Consider the following 20,736-nt stretch of genomic DNA (forward strand, 5'->3'; position numbering starts at 1 on the left):
TTGAGTGTAAATAAGGAAGTCCTCAAGGATCTAACATGTTCCATTTTGGTGTTGGTAGATCTTGCTTTGTGATGTCAAACTGGCTTTGTAGTTAATTCCTTAGTTTGATTTTTTTCTTTCAATGAATCATATTGTGGCCTTTCAAAAGATTACCAATCAAACAAACTTCTTTTGTTCAAGTTGAATTCAGTTCACAGAAAATTCTCAACATATCATGAAAGCTTTTGACCTGACCAAATAAGTTTTGTCAAAGAAGAATATTTTGTTTATTCCAAAAAATTCACCTTTCCTTTGAATTTTTAATGTCTCAAGTTGCCTTAAGGAACAAACCACAGACTGATGCAGTTTCTTCTAATGCATATTTTATTTCATATTCTGAAAATTTGGCATTATCATTCACATTGCTAGCGAACAGACTCCTGAAACCCTGTTCAGTAGAACTTGTGTAATGTACAGTTCTGTAGGGAAAGAGGTCTCTTAATGAACTGTTGCTTTTATTGTTATTGTACTACTGTGTGTAGTACTTAGCATTATTTTACAGTTTTCCATACCTTTGATGTTGTTGACAAAAGCTCTGTTCAAAGAAGGCAGGTGATGCTGTATTATTCTTGCTAGAATGTTCTCAGTTTAAACATGAAGTAAACTCATGTGATTCAGCTGAAATATATAGATGGTGAATTTTGCAGCTACCAACCATTGCTCAAAACAGTGAGGAAATTATGGCTTGGTTGCTGTTAAGGCTGAAAATTGTAAATTTCATCTTTAAACTTAAGACACCATGTCTTTCTCTTTAGACACGGCCACTACTGTTAGTGATTCGGAGGCCAAAGGCCATGGGCGTCGGCCCAGAAGACGCACCACAGGAGGCTCAGATGTGGGAGAGGACGTGGAGAAGGCAAAGAGATTACAACAAGGGCAATCCAGTGAACAGGATGCCCAAGGCACCCAGACATTGTCACGTCAACAGATCATCTCTATGGTAAAGAAACGGTTTGGACTGAAACCAGAAGAAGCTGGTAATCATAAACCAAATGGGATCCAGGAAGATACTCCGGTAAGAGCCACAAGATGCATTAATTTATAAAGTTGTATAGGTGTGTGTTATGTCATTCCTTGCAAAATGTATTGGTTGTCAGTTCACCAATTCACGATTTCATATCTTCAAGTGCAAACAGCTCGAACCAACAAGTGCAATACGGTCAAAGAATTTCAAGGATTTTACTTGTGCCTGTCTTTGCTGACTCAGTGCAAGAATAAGTGTGCACCTTCCACCTAACTTTGGGATGAGCACATACACTTGAATGTAAAATCTGTCATTATCACAGGCTCTGGAATATTTCCATTCTCAAAGAAGCTGTCCCTGTAGCAGCTTTATTGTACTTGGCAATGTCAGTTTTGTCAGACACGTTTTCTTCTTGATTGTTCAAGGTGTTTGATGTAACTAGGATTCATAAAAACAAATATAGAGCAGCTGTATTTTGGTTAAAATGATTTGTAACAGATTACCAGCTTTTGGTAGCCTGTCTGTTACCTTCGACGGATAAAAATGATGTGTTACAAGTGAAATGTAAAGAAATTTTTACATAGTGAATAGTATGCATAAATTAAGAACTAAAAAGACATGTTTAAAGGAAATTGATAAGAATGCTAAAAGTGTCAAAAGAAACCTGCTTCCAAAACAAGATAGCATTCTTTTAAACAAACATTTATTCTGACACTTTTAGTATTCTTATCTCTCTTTCAACATGTATTTTTAGTTCTTAATTTATGCGTACTATTCGTTATATATTTAAATTCCTTTATGTTTCATTTTTCACATATTGTTTTTATCTGTTGAAGGTAGCAGACAGGCTACCAAAAGCTCATAATATTTTACAATCATTTTAACCAGAGACGGCTACTCATATTTGGTACCTGTTTGTGTTTTTCTGTTGGTTGAAAGTTTGAGCAAACCATTCGTACTTGTTAATTTTCACAGCCGGCCATTCCCCCACCTCCAGAGTTATCGTCATCTCCTAAACAACAGCGTTACCAGCGACTGTTGGACAAACCAGGAACATACCCAACAATGCTGAGAAAAGAAGAAAATCACACAACTCACGCTAACTCAACTCCAGGTACTGAACTGATCTTTTGACAACGAGAATAATGTTCAAAATGGTTGCTTAGAATTCCGACTGAAAGGTTCAAATTTTGCAAATTTCTGACGTCAGTTGAGAAGCCAAGTGTATAAAAAAATAAAGGCAGATGAGTTGTTGGGAGATTTATCTTCTAGTGGCTTGAAAGAACTGAAATCTGCATCGACCTAATGAATAAGTAGGAAGCAATCTTTGAAGTACAGTATTGCATTGTTCTTCTTTGCAGACATCAGGAACCTTTTGATTGTAGTACAAGTACGGTTCTTTCCAACATTCAAAACAACTACATCAAGTTTGTCGCTCACTAAGAGTAAAATGAAGCTTCCTCGGATATATCTCTTCTTAGTACTTCACTAAAAAGTCAAAATAATCTTGTCGTAGTCATACTTGCACTTGAATCAAAAGCTCACCAATATCCTTGCCCTTGATGGTATCGTTGTTCACCCCTTTGGGGCCATGTTAGGATCTGTAAAAGTTACTCCCCCTTCTCAGGACAGTCGAAGAGGACCTTTTGGGACAGGTATAGCTACAGTAATTGGGGTTCATCCACTTCATGGGTGGTAGGCAGGGAGCTTCATATCTACTCATTAAAATAGCTTGTGAAAAAAAGTCCAAAATCTGATAAACCTCGAGCTGGACCGCTCTGACTCATAAGGGGTCACTTTGATCTGGTCCTTGAGTACCTTGGTATTTATAAATAGCTTTTTTTACCAATGATAACTAGATTAACTACAACGTACACAGTAAATAAAGATTATTATTAAAAAACTGGATCATTGCATAATGCAATTTAAGGGATTTGATTGGCTTCGCGGCCATGGTATATACCATGCCAGAGAAATAGTGACCATTAAATTGTTTTCTGGTTGTTCTTGCAAAGCAAAATCTGCAAGATCTAGCAATATTTCTTGGCTGTTTTTAAAAGAACAATTATTCCTCTCACGCTTGTTGGATATGAGATGATTATAGCCAGCTTGTTGCTATGCTCCTCATTGACCATCAGCTATCATCTCATATCTAACACGCCCTCACGAAATAATATTGTGTATAATAAATTGTATTGTATAATGGTCCTTATGGACCGCAGTGGATGGAAAGAAGTTCATTTTACCAACTTTACTGTTGTTTTGTCAGGTGTAGTGTACTTACAGTTTGGTGACGAGATAAAACGTGCTATGTTACCAGCTGGTCTGGAAGATATGACACAAGTACATACGCTCTTCAGTCAAACATTCCCTGACAAGGCTAAGAACAGTGGGGCCAACCGTAATACTATATACATCAAGGACAATTCCTGTGGAGTTTTCTATGAGTTGGACAATGTTGGGTAATTTTGCAAACTTTTTATTTAAGCCTGTTTCACAATCTGGTAACATAACAACATAAGGCTGCTGAGGTCACACAGATGCAAAAATCATTTTATGTCAATGTTTTATGTCACAAGTGTGGGCACAACGTAAGCACAAAGCAGAAGGATAATAACATAACAAAAAAACTGATCTTCCATTAATAATTTTGTGTTATGTTGTTACCATACCTCACTAGTGTGAACTTGGCCTTAGTCTTTACATGTAACTACAGTATTTACTTGAATGAATGCCCTTTCCATTGCAAGTGAGTACCAGCTTAATTAATGAAAGGCCAAAATAAATTTAGTACTGTCAGCGTTTTGGGGGAGGGGATGTTTATTCAGAATGTCCAGTTATGCCAAATCAAATCAAATCAATTTTTATACAAGACAAAAGAGGTTAAGAACAAAATAGCAAAATGGTATGTGTGGACATGACTTGTCGTATAGCCATGGATTTCTTATTAAAAACCTTCTGAAAGCAGATATTACAAATTAAGTAAATAAAGTATCATATTTGCCACTAGGAAGCTAATCTAACAACAAATGATAATGCAGTACCGGTACGCTCATTCAGAAGATTATCAGTAGTAAACAAGCAAAACGATGGTCAAGTATTAAGTAAAAATTTTTGTGGCATACCATCGTCAGATCAGAGATGCAAGTATAAAAATTAGGTAAACACATAGAGTTGACAAGGTACTTATACCATTCCGGCAATAACATTACTATTTATCTCAATACTTGAACTTTTTTACTCAGTGACCTGTCAAACAAGTCTCATCTCAAAGTCTTGGAGTCCAGACCATTCCAGAATGGTCCTGTTTCGCATCCCGTCAGCAGCTCATTAGCTGTCCACACTGGCGCTCAAGTAACAAGCACCCCGATCCCTAACCACGGCTACGTACCTCCTGCTAATGCAATTCACAGTGGCGGAGGAATCAAGTGTACAAGAAGAACCACGGTAACAAGACAAGCGAGTGGAGGGCCAAGTATTACCATGGTAACAAGGGTTGTTGATAATGGTGAACATGAAAATACAATGCCACGTGCAGCATTGACTGAAGGAACTCTAATGGACAAAAAGAAAGTTCCTCTTCCTGGACTTGGTACAGCCCTGAAGCCAAGAAGGTCTTATATCTTTTGCTATTGCCATAAATTGTACTATTAAACATTTTCACTCTATAAAGTATATGTAAAATTTTCAAAGGTTAAAAAGGTGACAGAAGAATAGCTCCCAAAAAAATCTGTTGGCCATTTGTTGCCCATTAGTCAGCTGTTTGTAGCCCAACTGTAGGTCGTTTGTTGGATGACTGTTGGTCATTTGTCAGCTGACAGTTTACCGACGGTTGGCGGAGAGGTTTATTGGGGAGCTGTTCTTCAATTTTACCCAATATTTACCCAAAGCATCTGATGTTTATGTTTCATGTTTTTGACATATTCATTATAAAGTGTTACCATTATACTGCTGCTAGGGACACACAGTGCAGGCTTGCAATACATTACTAACTTAAAAATATTGATTGTATGGATGAGACTATTCAAGTGAAAGCTACTTCAAATGAAAGCTACTGACTATTCAAATAAAAGCTACTTTTTAGTAGTACTCTTTATTGTACTGTACAAGGTGGTTCTAACTTTTGATTTTGTGGATGAAATCTTAAAGTGTTACCAGTGAAATGAATGCCATTGAGCATGCAACCCGATTTAACTTCACGCTGTGGATTAAATCTTACAGTGTAACCGCTGAAATGTCAGCCATTTAGTTGTTAGCTATTTGTAGCATTCCTCTTTGGTACTATTTGTTTTATTTTATAATTTAGTTGAAATATGATATGATTTAAGGATGGTGCCTACCAATACCAAAGTATTTTTGCGCAGTTTATGACTATGTGGGAAAAGCAGAACTTAGCAAGGGCTACTGAAATCCAAAAGAAAATTGGGGGTAACCACGCATTTTTTAGAGATAATTAAACAACAATTATTCTAAAAAGCAGTAAAATGCAAAGTAATGTATGGCGTTTTTTTGCAAATTGAAGCTTTATTATCGCTGAAAAATGCATGGTTACCCCCAATTTTCCTTTTGGATACCAAAAGCACTTGCTAAGTTCTGCTTTCTCCACATAGTTTTAAACCGCGCAAAAATATCCCTGTATTAGTAGGCACCACCCATAGGAAACCTGAGTGACAAAAGTAGGCTCCGTCCTTAAACATGATATTTTTCGTTGTAGACCGTCACATGATCCTGTTGAGGATCAGTTGGACACACTGACAAACATGCTGCAAGATGCGCTCAGAACTGGCAGCCAAGAGAGCTTGCATGGGAAAAGTACAGAGGAAAGTGCATCAAGCTCTCAGAGCAGCTTTATTGACCATGGTTCCACAGAAGGTAATGAACCGAGTCAATTGCAGACGTTTAGATCACGGTTCAGGAGTGATTCTGGAAATGAGTCCCTGTCATCTGATGTTAGCCCATCTCCGCCGGTAGAAGGTACACCATTGTAGTCTTGGTCACAACATGGAAAACAATTTCTGCCTCTAATTGCCAATCTGTCTTCCTTTCTCTTTCTGCTTGCAATCTTGCTTTGAAGGCTGACTTTCTGCAAAGTAACCTGTTCTTGTATGACTATGGAAAATTTCTAAAATGTTCGCTGAAGGAAAAGGTTGTACCAACTGACTATTAATAAGTATTATCAGTTCTTACTCATTCCTCTTCCATATTGTAACATCTCAGTAGTTTGTCAGTGTAATTTAACCTTATTTTTATTGTGACAACAACTGCAGTTATTTGTGTTTTTTGCTGTTCTCTTCTTGTATCAATTTTAAGTTCTCAACCAAACTGTTTCTGCACCACTCTCCACAGGAAAATCTAAACATGTCCCTGCCCCACCCCCAAGAGCTTCAAGTCACACAGTATCCAGAGAGTCATCATTAAAGTACAGTCAGACGCTACAAAGGGATTCCCCACGTGGAACAAAGAGAGATCTGAGTCAGCAGTACCATACACAGACGCTTCCATTGCCATCATCCAAACAAAAACAGAGATCATTAACGGAGAGTCCAACACCTCTATCATCAAACAGTTCAACATCTTCTGGCAGCCATGCTTCAGTCAAATACGAAGGTCTGTTTGTTATGTAAGCTACATGTAGCTGTTACCATTGATAACAGCTAGAATGAACTTTTGTTTGCTAAACTATGTTACAAACACAAACTTAGTGGTAGTTTTCTATTTCTTTTTTTAAGTAAAAGTATGAAGTGCTGACATTGTATGCTATTTTTCAACACATTGTAACACTGCGCAAATATGCTCCTGGTGCACTGAATATTCATTGTCCGTAGTCGACAGATATCCTGCATTATTAAAAACTGCATCATTGTATAATGCAATTCGAGGGATTTGATTGGCTTAGCGGCCATGGTATATGAGCAATTATACCATGGCCGAGAAATGGCGATCATTAAATTGCCTTCTGGTCGTTCTTGCACAGCGAAATCAGTAAGATCTAGCAATATTTCTCAGTTGTTTTTAATAAAACAATTATTCCACTTGCGCTTGTTGGATATGAGATGATTATAGCCAACTTGGCGCTACGTGCCTCGTTGGCTATCTATCATCTCATATCCAACGCGCGCTCATGGAATAATTGTTAAATATACACAATTTTGTGTGTTGGGAAGAAAAATGGCAAAAAAAAGTTCATCTCCAGCTTTTCTACAATAAAACTGTGCTTTGTTATATCAATGTGTTGAATAAAACAATTTTCCTGCTCTATCTTGTGCAATATCCTTAGATGTTAGCCAACTTCGGTCTTGTTGGCTAAGTATCAAGTGGTATTCAGCGCGACTTCAAGCATAGTGTCAGGCATGAATAGCTGCTACAGCACAGTACAGATTGATCTGGAACTAGAATTTGCCAGTATAGTTTGAAAACTTCTGTGCCTGTTTTTGTATTTCTTTTCATATTTTGTCAGATACAGATTGATCTGTGTGTGGGCACAAAAATCAGTCTAAATGCATACATACCTGGTAAGTGCTATTATAATATATTTTTTGCATCTAACAGATATCTTTTGCAAATTACAGGTCGTGTGAAGGACAGACGGACACTTGAGGTGAGAGCATCGACCCTTCGCGCAGACATGAGGATGTTAAGAGCTGATTTAAGCCAACTAAAGCAGTTCCAAACATTTCAAGCACAACAGTTTGAGGAGATGATTAGAAATGCTAAGGAACAAATTGTGCAGCGAGTGGCAAGAATAAGTAAAGGTAAAACATCTTGATATCACTCTGCTGTCAATCAGCATGATTTTAGACCACAACTGCTTGGATCTTTGTTAAAATAATGACACAGACTTGTGACAAGTTTTAAAATCTCTATTTAATCAGAAATTGGAGTCCATCACAAAAAAGATCACGTTAAAATTAGTCAGTTTACCAAGTTTGAGTTTCTGTTGTTAGATTGCAAGGTGATGTAGAAGGCTTTCAAAAATTGGAAAAATTAGAGACGTATGGATTTGGAGGACCTTTGACAGGTCACTGCCTGGTTTCTATGCAAGAAGAATAACCAAACTTGGTAAACTTGATGTTTATGTGATCATGCTGGATCACTTCTTCATATGATGCAATCTGAACAATTTGGAACAGGCAATTAGGGCTGAGCATATTAATCAGCTGGAATAAAATTTACCATTCATGTCCCAAGAGTATTACCTCCTGAATGTATAAAACTATAGTAGAATCCCTGGCTTCCTGTGAAATCTGTCAAGATAATTCAGTAAAATACAACCGTTGATTCATTTGACTTTGAAATGTAGAGTTTGTGTGTTTTCAAAAACCATGGAGTAATTTCTGACTTTTCTTTAGCTGAAGAGTCTTCAGCGAAATCTGGGGTACAGAAAATCCAGAAGGACGAGATGGCTTACGTTAGAAACAAGAATGATATCAACAGACAAATAAGGTATGACTTAGCATTCCTTGTAATAGTTATCAGTGTCAAGTCATTTGTTGAGGCAGTCCACAAAAATGATCATCAACACCATGATCATTATCATTATCATCAGGGCTGTCAACTCTCCCGGATAATCCGGGAGTCTCCAGATTTTGAGCCGTATCTTCTATAATCTCCCAGATAATTGACGAAAATTTCTATTTGTCGTAGAGTCCACTTTCTGACAAGATAATCTGAAATGTTTAGCGTTGTTTCTGGTACTGTTCAATTTCGTGTCCCCCCCCCCCCCCCCCCCCCCCTCCACTGAACCCGTGAAATTGGCCGATTCGACGCCTCTGTAAGGCTCTTTTTTACTGCTGGCCGGAGGAGTCATATTCTCCATATTTGAAGACGTGTTAGGTTGACAGCCCTGTATCATTATCATCATGATCATCGTCACCATCATCGTCATCATCATCACCAATCCTCCTAGCTCTCCTGGAGGAGCTTAGGATGTCATCCAGTACTCGTCATTGTACATGGTTTCTTGCCACTCTCTTAGCTCTTTTCCAGGTATTTCCCACAAAATCTCCAGCTCCTGTGATATGGGCTGCCTCCAGTTGCTCTTGGTCCATTCTCTTAACTTATTTCTGTGAGGACGGTAGTCTTTTGCTTGTCTCACAACAGTAGTACTCTCTTCTCTGAAGTTACGTCCTATTGTAAGCTGCTTCTTGTGTCAATTTCAAGTGTTGGAGCTTTTTAACTTTGTGTGAAACAAACTCACTTATTGAATCACATGTATTTCAGTGAATTGGAGAGCGAAGTGGAGATGGTGCGTTTGGATGTTGTACAGAAGAGATGTATTGGAAATCCTGCTGAAGTTGACAGCCTTAACAGTCAGCTATCAATCATAAGCCGTCAAGTCTCTGATCTTAAGAGTAAGTCAACTTTAACCTTGTATGTTTAGTTGTATATTACTGTACATGAGATCAGTAACTAGACAGTAATAACAGCAGATAGTCATGAAGTTATTACTGTGCAATATCTGATTTTGCATCAGTTCAGTATTTTGATGATAAACGCTGTAAACATATCTGAAAAATCAATGGTAATGCATCCACTTTCCTGGTAAATGGAAATTTGGCCCTCGATCAAATCAAAATTGCTCTAAATTAGTTATTGTTTTGGTATACAGATTGTTAATTGTCATCAAGAATTATTTTAAAAGGCTTAATTTCTGGTTGTTTGACTTTTCAAAAAATAAATTCAAGCAACTGGTCACAAAAGTTGGCTGGATTCTGGTTGAGTTCAACAGATAACAAAAGAACTAATAATATTATTGACACTTCACCATACATACCCGGTATTAAGCTTTTAGAAAAAAGATGTTAACTCCTGAAATTTATTCCTCAACATCAAATAAATGTACATAGCGCTATGTTTCTTATAACAAGTGCTCTGTGCCAATTTGGAGCAGTTTGGATTTCACTGCCAAATTTCCACTTAGCACAGCTTTTGGCAAAGTCATTGAATTGTTATTTCCACTTTTTTTTACTCAGGTGAGTTTGCTGAATTGCATGACAAAATGAAGTCAAACATGGCATCAGAGTTGGAGATCATTGTACAAGGAGACAAGTAAGTATTTAATTGTGCCACATTTTTGTGAAAAATTATTATAATTATACTTTATCCCAAAAGCATTTAATGTTTCAACATAAACACACATGGTCTAAAAAGCCTCCAAATTATGCCATTCTCAATTAGCTTCATGATGTTACAGTAGAATCCGTTATCTTGAATAATCTGCAACAAAAGCAACAATGTTAGAGTCTGAGAAAGCCCATGGTTAATTAAAGAGAAATATTTAGATGTGTAGGTCACACTACTGTTATGAGGCCCCTGATTATTTTGTTGATAGACAGCTTATAAAATTAATGCACCAATTTATAACCTGTCCTCAGATTTTTGAAAGAAGAGCCTTCCAAACTGGAGAACTTGGTCAGCAGATGCAAACACATCACAGGGACGTTATTTACACTTCAAAAGTAAGATGATAAGTGTAATTTATTCATTCTTTAATTTTACAGCATTTGATGAAAATGTGAAAAAGGAATTAAATAAACATGAATTTATTTTTGTTTGAACAGGCTTGTTTCGGCTCAACAGCAAATGAAGTGTGAAAGTGAAGCATCATTCAGCTCTCTAGAGGTTTGCTCATATTATCTTTGTTGTTATTTAATTTGTTCCTTTTTCAAGCAATGAAGTAACAAAAATCTGCAAATTAACTGTTGTCTACAGGTATATTTGCATTTTCTGTATGTTTAATGCTTGCCGCTTGCTTTTTTTTTTTACCACAGGATGTCGACAAAGAAGTAATTGATAGTATAAGATCAGTCCAAAGAGATTACCTTCAGCAAAGAGGCTTGGATCATTATAGCGAGGTACACTAAGCTTCCTTTTAGCTTTAACATCTAGTCTTACAGTGCGACTGCAAAAACCGTGAACACTAGAATATTTCTGAATGTTTATTGTGCTGGGAAAGAGAATCAACCAAAAAAAAGAAAAAAAAAAAAAAACCCAAACTGTAGCAGTGTTGTGTTTTGTAGTTTGATCAAGCATCTGATTGGCCATAGAGCAATCAACACTTCAGAAATGTTCATGGTTTTTGCAGTTGCATTGCAATAATTATTATCAACTGACTTTAAGGAAGAATTTTGATAGGCGCAACAAATACCTTCCAGCTATTTTCACTGTAAGATCTGGCTTTTTCTTTGACTAAGGTCGTCAACCACGTGAAATTTTTATGTACACATGAAATTGTTAATTTTGACTGCTGCTTTGTGCTTCGTTTTGTGATAAAAATGGAAATTTTGCCCATAACCATAGGTTTTTATTGTAAACGAAGTGCTCGCAAAGCAGCAGATGAAACATTGGAGCAACATTTCCTGAAGGAATCCAAGGCTGCATGCAAAAACTCTGGTGGCTCTCAGCTAAAAGAACAAAAGGCAATCTGAAATGTCATTTTGGTTGGTTTTGCTCTTCAATTTATCTTTCTGTTTCATATTAGAAGGGGAAACACACTTCTCTGACTTGCACTGTTAAAGTTTTCAACTCTGTTGCTTTCTGGTCACATTGATGTAAAGTACATGATATTTTAAATCCTTCACTGGTAGTTATTTTTCTTCTTTCCATTTTAAAAGGAATCAAAGTCACCTGGGAGAGGCCGTCAGAAGGTTCGCTTCTATGATGAAGTGACACAGCTTCCATGAAACAAAGGAGGGAAAATAACGCAATGACAACTCAAACTTGTGTTCAAGTGGCATTTGCGACACTTCCTGCGATGACAGAAGGATTGTGTGTGGTGTTGCTCCATTCCAAACAGCTAAATACCAAGTGAAGCTAGGAATTGGAATTTTGGGATTTTGTTTGAATGAGATGGATGTTATCGCTAGTTGTTCTTAGGCATTTTTACATTTAAATGAACTTAAGTCGTTTTGCTCATTTTTATTTCAGTGCAACTGCAGTGCTTTCTCATTTCATTCCACGTCTGCTTTTAACAAGCTTACCAGTACAAATTTGACCATAAAATTTTCAAAACTGCAAGCTTGAAATGTTCAGCAACTTTTTTTTAAAGGTTGCTCTTTAGAAATTCCTTGTTCAACATTGCTTGACTTGGTCAAGAAAGAGAAAATAAGTAAGAAAAGTTAAACAGTTACATTTTCCAAGTGTTTTCATACTTTTTCCATTACATTCTTTGGAAAATTCACTGTTGATTCTTCTGAGTCAATGATACATTGTTGTCAACTGCTTTTAAGTTATTGTTAAGGGTGAGGAGGTTATGAGTTAATCACTGCTCAAGCTTCGAGTATTAGCTTCACAAATCCTTCATAGATTCTTGATTTCTATATCTTCAGGAATAGTAAATTTGACTAGAATTTCAATCATTTCGTAAGAAATCTCAAATTAATGAGAGCATCAAATCTCATAATAATGACTGTAGACAGCACGAGAAGGCAGATGTTTGGCATCATTGTCTTTCCATGTTCCTTGTGATGTTCATCTGAGAAATGAAACAGAACATTCCATCAATGAGAGGGTGTACAGAATAAGGCCCTAAATGACTTGACGTAAGGCCAAATTCTCCTTTTGTTTCAGAAGCAAATACAAGGCAATCTGGAAGGAGAATCTAACTATTTATCAGAAGTCACTTAGGGCTTTTTTCCAGGCACCCCCTCAATTTATTGATAAATTACAGTACAATAAATATTACTGTGACAGGGTTACAATGCTAGGTATTTAGCCTGATTTGGTGTAAGTCAAACACAAATTTTCTTCTCCTCCTTTGTCGACTGTAACTCAAAACATGTTGTAGAAATGGTTCCAGTTGTTCAAAAAGCTGATAACTACTATCCACCACATAAAATGTATTGGTTGGAGTACATTTCTTTTCCACTGGATAGCGATTTATCCATTGGGTAGAGTTATCTGCTCTTTGAACAACTGGGACCAGAAATGCAGAATACCAGAATACAACCATTTTAAACTTGGAATTAATTTAAAATATCTAATAGCCCTTTTCACGGTTAATTTTTCTTATTCGCATTACAATGTTATCCAACGTGGATGCGAGGTAATTTCGGCCTAAAACTACAAAATAGCCCGAAATTGCCTCACATACATGCTAGATTCCATTGTAATTCAAATGAGCAGAGTTAACCGTGAAAAGGGCTATTGTGGCTTCTTTGTCTGGATAGTGGCCCTGGTTACAGTAATTTAATTATTGCACTCTTAAAGTGGTGCAGAAAGTTCCACACAAGAATTCCCCACCTGTGGTTTTTTGCAACCTGTTTCAATTTCAAACTTTGATCAACATTTGATTTCTCCTTGCAAATTGAATATGCAATTAAGCGAACAGTTCATGAGAGTAAAGCCAATGATCAGTAAAGATCTTCTTACACTAGCACCTTAAAAATAATACATAAAGACTAGTGAGAAGATTGCATGTGGTTAGCAAAGTTAAGGATTAACCGAAGTTCCCAGGTTCTTTTGTGAGGGAACATGCCTCATTTGTAAAAGGGTCCAGCTGCTTTTTCATGTTCCATTCAAAACCAAGACAAGAGACTGTTTTTTGTCACTTTGAATTACCCATGAAGTGAGTTTTTTTCCCTTTTAATGTACATCCTTTGGTGATTCACGCAGATAACAACCAGTTACTTGACATGAATATAATTCTAAATTAGCAAAGAGTGGTTTTCAATTCAGTGTCAAAAGTAAGTCAAATTGCTTTTGCTTTATTTGATTTTGGCTTACTATGCCCCACGATTGTTTTTTAAATCATGTGGCACTTTCTCAACCAATGAGAAAAAACCAATTGAGAGAAAAGCCAATCACAACTTTCTCACGTGCATTGTTGTGTGCTTTTCTGACGCCTGTTACACGTATTTGTTTCAAATTCTGTTAGCTGCATTGTGTTGTTCACATCTGTTCTGATTAGCAAGAGTAATTATTATAATTATTATAATTTATTCATCTCCAGAGTAATATTACTTTGGTGATATGACAATCAGTTGAAAACCACTCTAATAACTTTGCTGAATTCATCCTTTTCTAGTTCAAACCATAATCAACAATGTCCAAAAGTTTCAGAAGATACTCGTGTAACATTTGTAGCCATCTTGACGCAATATTATGCTTTATAACAGAGGTATTTAAATATTTGTAAAGTTCTTGCTTTAATGGCAACAATTTTATTGTTGCCTAACATTCTAGGTGTATTGATTTGTGTTGACAACCTTTTGTAGTCGGGGGGAATAAGCAGGGGAGTGGGGATGGGATGAACATTCTGGGAAGGGTGGGGTGGGTGGGTTGAAAGTACTGTTATGATCAATGAAAAGTCATTTTTAAGAAAAATAATGTACAAACTAATCTGAAAAAGTATGCAATAGTTTTTTATTTCTTGTGAGTAGATTTTGTAGCTTGATGATGGAAAATAATAAATTGTGAAACTGGATGTTTCACTTTTACCCCATGGATCTACAAACCTTGAAATGCATAGAATTTGTAAGTATGATATTTTCCTAGATGATTTAATTGATGGCTATCCTTGTACAAAAATATTGTAAATTATATACTTAGTACATATGAATTAGCAAATGCTAATCACTATCTAGGACGAAACACACCACTGATGCACTTTTCTTGGAAAAGTACATTCATTTAAAATTTCATTGTTTACCAAACAAAATCAGACAATTTTTTATCTTGGGAATCATTAAAAGCTAAACAATGCCACCACAGAAATGTCCTGCTTGTGGCTTTCAATGAGATTTAAGGAAACATCGTACAGCATAAGAAACAGTACCACAGGAAAGCAATGCTCAGTAGCTGAAAAAGCCAGGAAATGTTAAAATATTCCATTTTTTATAAAGAAATGATGAAATGAGCATGAACAAATTCCAGTGATCAAACAATCGGTTAAACTGGGCAACTAAAAATTACAGACTTTCAATCGATGATCTGCCGGATTGCCAGTTCTTATAAACAATGCTACTTTGTTATTGGTATAAATATAAATATTTTTTCTGAAATCAAATGTTACAGTTAAAATAATTTGGATTGGCATGTCTCAGATAGCCTCTGACAGCCAAAGTCCAACTCCTTTGGATAGTAATGTTGTTATATAACTGTCTTTAATTGAACATGGGATTTTAGGCTAGAATGTTAAATGATGAGGTGGATCATTAATTCCCAATAAATGAAAACTTTCTGCAAAAATAAGAATCTTTCTACCATTTAATAAACTTAGCAGTTATAAATTAGTGAGAAAACTATCAGACAAAGTAATAAACAAAATAATCATCTTGACAGTGGTTAAAATATTTTATTTTTGACTTCCCCTGTAGTGGAAGCTCAGTCATTGAAGTCTTGAGTTCTTTGTCCACAGACCCACTCCCTGTATATATAATTGGTTGGCAATAACAATAAAATTATTGTTTAGAGCTTTATAAAAATGATATAAAAACCACATTACTGGCTTAAAATGTTCCGGTATGTAATACTGTGATAGTAACATATTATCCCCACTCCCAAAATAGACCATATTTGTCATGTGACATTCCTGGGGACGGGGGACTCTCATATGAAAGGGGTAGGGATGCTTGTCGTCTCGCTTAGAGGTGTAAATTTCGGAGTTTAGTCTCACTTCGGTTGTTCTGGGCAAAATGCCATTATATTTAGCCGTGAAGGTCTCATTTAGAGTTGCACGCAAAGAAATATAATAATATATATTTGTCTGTGTTTAAAATGGTCTCTTTTAGGAGTCAAAAAAGCTTGGGCCATGCCCAGATTGGTCTCCTTTAGGGGTTCAATTCAAAATTTCCAACGAGAATCCCCGCCCCTTTCATATGAGAGTCCCCGCCCGGGGTGACATTGATTAATCCCAGATTATGTTTCCTTTTACTGACTAAATTACAGTAACTGGACAAGCTTTGTGTTGTAAATATTCTTACCTATTCTAACCTTGTTTAGCTTCAATAGGTGGATTGCATTGCTGCCACGTTGGTGGTAAAAACAAAAGAAAATTTGCTCACATAGTTAGCATAAAAAAATGGAGTTAACTCCCAGGGGAGAAAAATCTCATTGTTCCTTACCACCAACATGGTCCACATGAAGCTACATGACGTAAACCTATAACTTTTGGTTTTCAAAAAAAGCAAAATGTGGATATGAAATATAAAATACAACCTTTGCCCATTTCCAACATTTTCTTCTAAAATAAACTGTACTCGTGACCAAGCCGGGGGGAGGGGGGCGGGGATGGGGTTCCCGATATGACACAAAATTTTTTGATTGGTATTTTCGTCCTTTCGTGCGTACAAAAATAAAACGAAAGCAGGGCTGTAATCGCGTTTGGCTTTTGTCTGTAAAACTGTCGTTGTCCGCGGGGAAAAACCGCGGTGAAAAAATAGATTAATGAGCGAATTAACCTGATCCGCTCCTGTTACAGACAAATATTGTAGGCCGTTGGAGATTTCAAATACATGTATTACAGAATTTATTTCCCCTTGTTGAAGAAGCAACCTCCCCCCACCCTCCCCCACTTACCTCTTGATTGTATTGCCCACGTGACCCACGTGGGTATTGTTTGTCACGAGCTGTCATCCAATCAGAGACAATCATTGCAAGTCACATGTTCAATGAATGACAACAAATCGCGGTAGAAAAATAACACAACCCGTTCGATAAGTCCAGTTCGAGTTGTGGAGATAGCTTGTTAAGTTGGGTGGGCTTGGGTCAGCAGCCAGAAAACGCTGAAATTTACCTTTCAGTGGGTGTTAAAGCTTTTCATTCGCTTAATACGGGGAAGATCTTTCGTCGAACAAGCGGCCGCGAGCAGAAAGGTACCTGTTTTTAACCTGTAATGACAGAACAATTTGATTCTTCATCAACCACATCGTCCGCTACTGCGGACAGAGCGCCGAGTGCGACCGTAGAACAAGATGGGAGTGAAGGGGACGATGAAAGGACTAGCGGGCAGAGTGCAGGAGAGATAGCTGATGTAGAATCTGTGACAGTTAAGAATGACAGTAAAGAAGATGAAAGTAACGTACCTGTCTTGACAGCACAGCCATCTGACGTGGGCTGGAAACCTTTGCCCATTAGGAAAAAACACCGTCGAGGGTCGAGGCGAAATCATAACAAATCCGGGAAAAGATATGTGCCATATTCAAAACTTTCGTGGGAAGAGAAAAAGGAAAGGGACGAGAGAGATACGAAGAGGGCTAATAAACTACGCGAACAGTATTTCAACGCAAAAGGAAGACCAACTGCACCTTACAACACGACTCAATATCTGATGGCGGAGCATGATTTGGAAGAACCAGATTTGGGTTCACATGTACATATGCAGTCAGACCGCGAAGATGAAGCACCTGTGCGAAGCAGAGTTCTTTCTAATTCCTGCGACGATTCAGATTTCGACGATGATTATAACGAGTCTCCGGAGGACGAGATTTACGAACAGAAGTTTTTCGAGAAAGACTTCACCGAAGCTTACGAACAAGTGCACGTAGAGAATTTGCATTCAATGAGCAAAAGTGAACTTGTACGTGAATTTATGCTACTCGAGGAGCGTGTGGAAAACATGGAAATAAAACTGAAAGAATCTGAGGCTATAGGAAATGCTTACGCGAGAATTTCTGGCGAACAGCTCTCAAATGTTTTGAACGGTGATCAGACCGAAGAAGTTCTAATTTCGGACTCTAAGACAAGAGAGGAGATATTGCTCGTTGAACTAAACAAACTTCGTAAAGAAAACGAACGCTTGCGTAAAGAAAACGAAGATATGAACAAAAGTTGCCTGAAGTGCGTCGCTGCGACAATTTCTTAGCGCTGTTTGATTGATTAAAAACACCACAGCGGTCCTTTAAACTTTCAACTCCGCACTACGAGGAAATCTGTGAGTGGTGGAAAAGTGTACACAGTAAAACATTACTTAGCATTAACGTATAGAGGTCTTGTAGCCACGTTGTCGGTTTAAATTTATTGTAAATATAACAGCGAAGGTTTTAGTTTTTAAAATAAAATAGAATTATGCGTACTGTGTAATTTTGTGTCCTTGCGACGATTTAATGCTGTATCGACTTTCATTTGAAAGGCTTTGTTTACGTTTTTTGCGCGTTTGGTATCACTTCGTCCGTTCCATTGAATAGAGATACTTCTTACAATTAATATATTATTTATCGCCCAAAACATGCAATTGAATAACTGGGGATAACATATCTTTGGTCTGAAGAACCAGCAGCCTTTCTTGGAAAAAAGACTGATAAAAGAAAACCATTTGTAGTTCTCGGATGATGCAAGCGGGGTACGATATCCGATTGTTAAATATCCGGCTGTACAAACCGCAACAACACTTGAAAGCGTGCCATCGTTCACAGAGAGAAGCATAACCGTAGAGTGACTTCAGGGCGAAATTTGTATATGTAGAATCGAAGAACCGCCGAATATCGATAGTTCTGTGATTTTTCCATAAGAGGGTGCCCAAAGTTCAAAACACAGCTGTTATGGCTATCCAGACAAAAAAATCGTGTGCTGGTATATTTTCACTTGATAAGACAGCTAACACGCCCGTATTAGGATATCTGCTGAATTACAATTTAATCGTCACACTTTGATTTTTCTCAAAATATCAGCAGATAATTACATGCTGATCTGCTGCAAGGGTTTTAAAAACACTATGACTTGTTCACAACTGGATAATTATGGAAAAGCCAAATATAGTGCAGTGCACTTTCACTTTCTGGATTTCCCCCCACGGCATGCGGCCACCAGCATTTGCTTCACAACATTGTCCATCTTCTGAAATTATACAAATCATTCACCCTGATGGTATTTGTATTAGGTGAAAAATCTCAATGAGAAAAATTTCCATTTTTGATTGACATGTTTTGTCTTGAGCAATAACACAGTCAAATGTTGTCTTGAGGGTATGCATGATTTAATCACCTTTAACAACACAACCATGAATACAGAGGAAACTATCTGTAAAGATTAAGTGGGAAAACTATGGAAAAATATTTCTGGGGAACATGTATTCACTAATTTTGACTGTTGGCTGAATGAACAACATTCATCCAAAGGACTCTTACGCTCTTGACCCTTGAGAACCAGTTCAGACAACTGATAGTCTGCGCAGATCAAAACTTTTAAGGGCAAAATTGAGACAAGTGAATCCTATTCCACGAATATGTAATGCCAAAGCCTATTTTGTTGTTGGCCTGTGAACAGGCTCCCAAGTGCGGTATACGGCAAAGAGAAAAATCGAGCCCAGACTGTACTCCCTGTTTTTTCTTATCACCCTACACCCACTTGGGAGCCTGTGTTGGCTTATACTAGCTCAGGTAATGTTGTTGCCAATCTACAGTGTTCTTCAGGGGGTGACTTGTGACTTGGTCCAGTCCGTACCCTTAGACAATGAAAACAGACCTGCATGCAAAACAAGGAGTGGGGAAAGGGAAGTTTGAAGCTTAATGGGGAGGAGAAATTCCTGCAGGCCATCATTTTTACTCTAGGAAATGAAATCAAGACTATGAGACCCATGACATTTCACTTACATTTTGCAAGACATTTTTGTATTTTTTTGTAAGACCATTCACCACCACCCAAAACTTTTTTAGATCATAACAAACTTGGAGTCAAATAAGAATAGACTTGTTTATCATTTTTTAAGCAATACCTTTTTACACGGATATTACTTGTATCTTTGCATGTACACAGCATGGAAACAAATACTTGCGTGATATGATCTTCTAACCTTAGATGCAATACAGAATCAAGTAATGGGTAACCTTATTCACAGGCACAAAAATATTGTGCTCTTTTGACAAGCGCATGGATGGTGCCTGAATTGCTGTCATCAGACCTACAAACAAAGCCTTATCACAGGTTACTTGTTTTCAGTGTTCAATGCACACAAGTGTTATTACTGGGTATTTCATAGATGTTACAGTTTGTAAGATGATGATGATATCATGGTTTGTGCAGTATATTTAATAAACCTGTATATTGTTATAAATATTAGGTTTATCAACAGAGTTGATAAGGTGATATTTCCACTGTAAAGAATTGCGCTCTGATGAAGGGCTAACATTTAAAACATCAACTCTTGAATCTCTTTACAATGGCCAAATTACCTTTAAGTTATCAACTCTGTAACATAACACCTAATATTCATTTCCACTGCTCCACCGACGCAGCATCACAGTTTGTTTAGAAGCTAATCCCATTATCTATCTCTATATTGTTAGTCGTTCATCTGACACTTTAAACAAATATACAAGCCAGGTTCAAGTACCATCACATTCTTGGGACTAGCATTAACAGAAATGGATGGCATGGAGTGGAGAGGTCAACTATTTTAAGCATGGAAATATGTGGTCCCAGAAAATATCCATACCTCCCCCATGGAAGGTTTTTTGGATTGAACCCTCCCACCCTCAGGGAATTCCAGTTCAGCTTCATACTTTCTTTTAAAAATTTGGTCTTCTGAGACCCCCTGGAATTTCCAATGACCTTCGTTGGGGTGGGTATGGATATTTTCTGGAACCACACAATAGACCTTTGTCACTTGGCAGCCCTGTTGAGTCTCAGGAGAATAAAAAGCTTTGTATTTGCACACGGCAAGCCTTGGACTGAATTTGCGTCTGGGCGAGGCTTGCTGTGCAAAAACAAAGCTTTTTACTCTTCTGAGACTCAACATGGCCCCACATGACAAAGGTCTATGCCAAGATGTGCTAAAATCTCGTCAGTCTGTACCTTCT

General features: G+C 37.4%; 2 protein-coding genes across 7 annotated transcripts in view; both read left to right on the forward strand.

Moving 5' to 3' along the window:
- The window catches only part of LOC146457728 (uncharacterized), a 39,663-nt gene extending 25,221 nt beyond the window's left edge, over window positions 1-14,442 (forward strand). For 5 of the 6 annotated variants that reach the window (XM_085091640.1, XM_085091641.1, XM_085091642.1 and 2 more), the window contains 14 exons: window positions 795-1,054; window positions 1,979-2,117; window positions 3,273-3,465; window positions 4,249-4,617; window positions 5,718-5,977; window positions 6,350-6,610; window positions 7,573-7,755; window positions 8,353-8,446; window positions 9,224-9,354; window positions 9,976-10,051; window positions 10,378-10,461; window positions 10,564-10,624; window positions 10,774-10,857; window positions 11,617-14,442. In XM_085091640.1, coding sequence (XP_084947766.1) covers window positions 795-1,054; window positions 1,979-2,117; window positions 3,273-3,465; window positions 4,249-4,617; window positions 5,718-5,977; window positions 6,350-6,610; window positions 7,573-7,755; window positions 8,353-8,446; window positions 9,224-9,354; window positions 9,976-10,051; window positions 10,378-10,461; window positions 10,564-10,624; window positions 10,774-10,857; window positions 11,617-11,685 — 2,264 coding nt within the window. In that variant the 3' untranslated portion in view covers window positions 11,686-14,442. The remainder of the gene's footprint in view (window positions 1-794; window positions 1,055-1,978; window positions 2,118-3,272; window positions 3,466-4,248; window positions 4,618-5,717; window positions 5,978-6,349; window positions 6,611-7,572; window positions 7,756-8,352; window positions 8,447-9,223; window positions 9,355-9,975; window positions 10,052-10,377; window positions 10,462-10,563; window positions 10,625-10,773; window positions 10,858-11,616) is intronic. The other variant, XM_085091643.1, reaches the window with a different exon arrangement.
- Window positions 14,443-16,670: 2,228 nt separating this feature from the next.
- On the forward strand, window positions 16,671-18,022 carry LOC146457729 (protein HEXIM1-like). The gene has a single exon (XM_085091617.1). The coding sequence runs from the start codon at window positions 16,836-16,838 to the stop codon at window positions 17,802-17,804; it is 969 nt and encodes a 322-aa protein (XP_084947743.1). The 5' UTR covers window positions 16,671-16,835; the 3' UTR covers window positions 17,805-18,022.
- Window positions 18,023-20,736: the final 2,714 nt, after the last annotated feature.

This window comes from Pavona decussata, unplaced genomic scaffold, assembly GCF_977016875.1.
Source record: "Pavona decussata unplaced genomic scaffold, jaPavDecu1.1 SCAFFOLD_238, whole genome shotgun sequence".
Lineage (NCBI taxonomy): Eukaryota > Metazoa > Cnidaria > Anthozoa > Scleractinia > Agariciidae > Pavona > Pavona decussata.

Coding starts and splice junctions, on each gene's coding strand:
- LOC146457729 (XM_085091617.1), top strand. CDS start 16,836: ATGACAGAACAATTTGATTCTTCATCAACCACATCGTCCGCTACTGCG.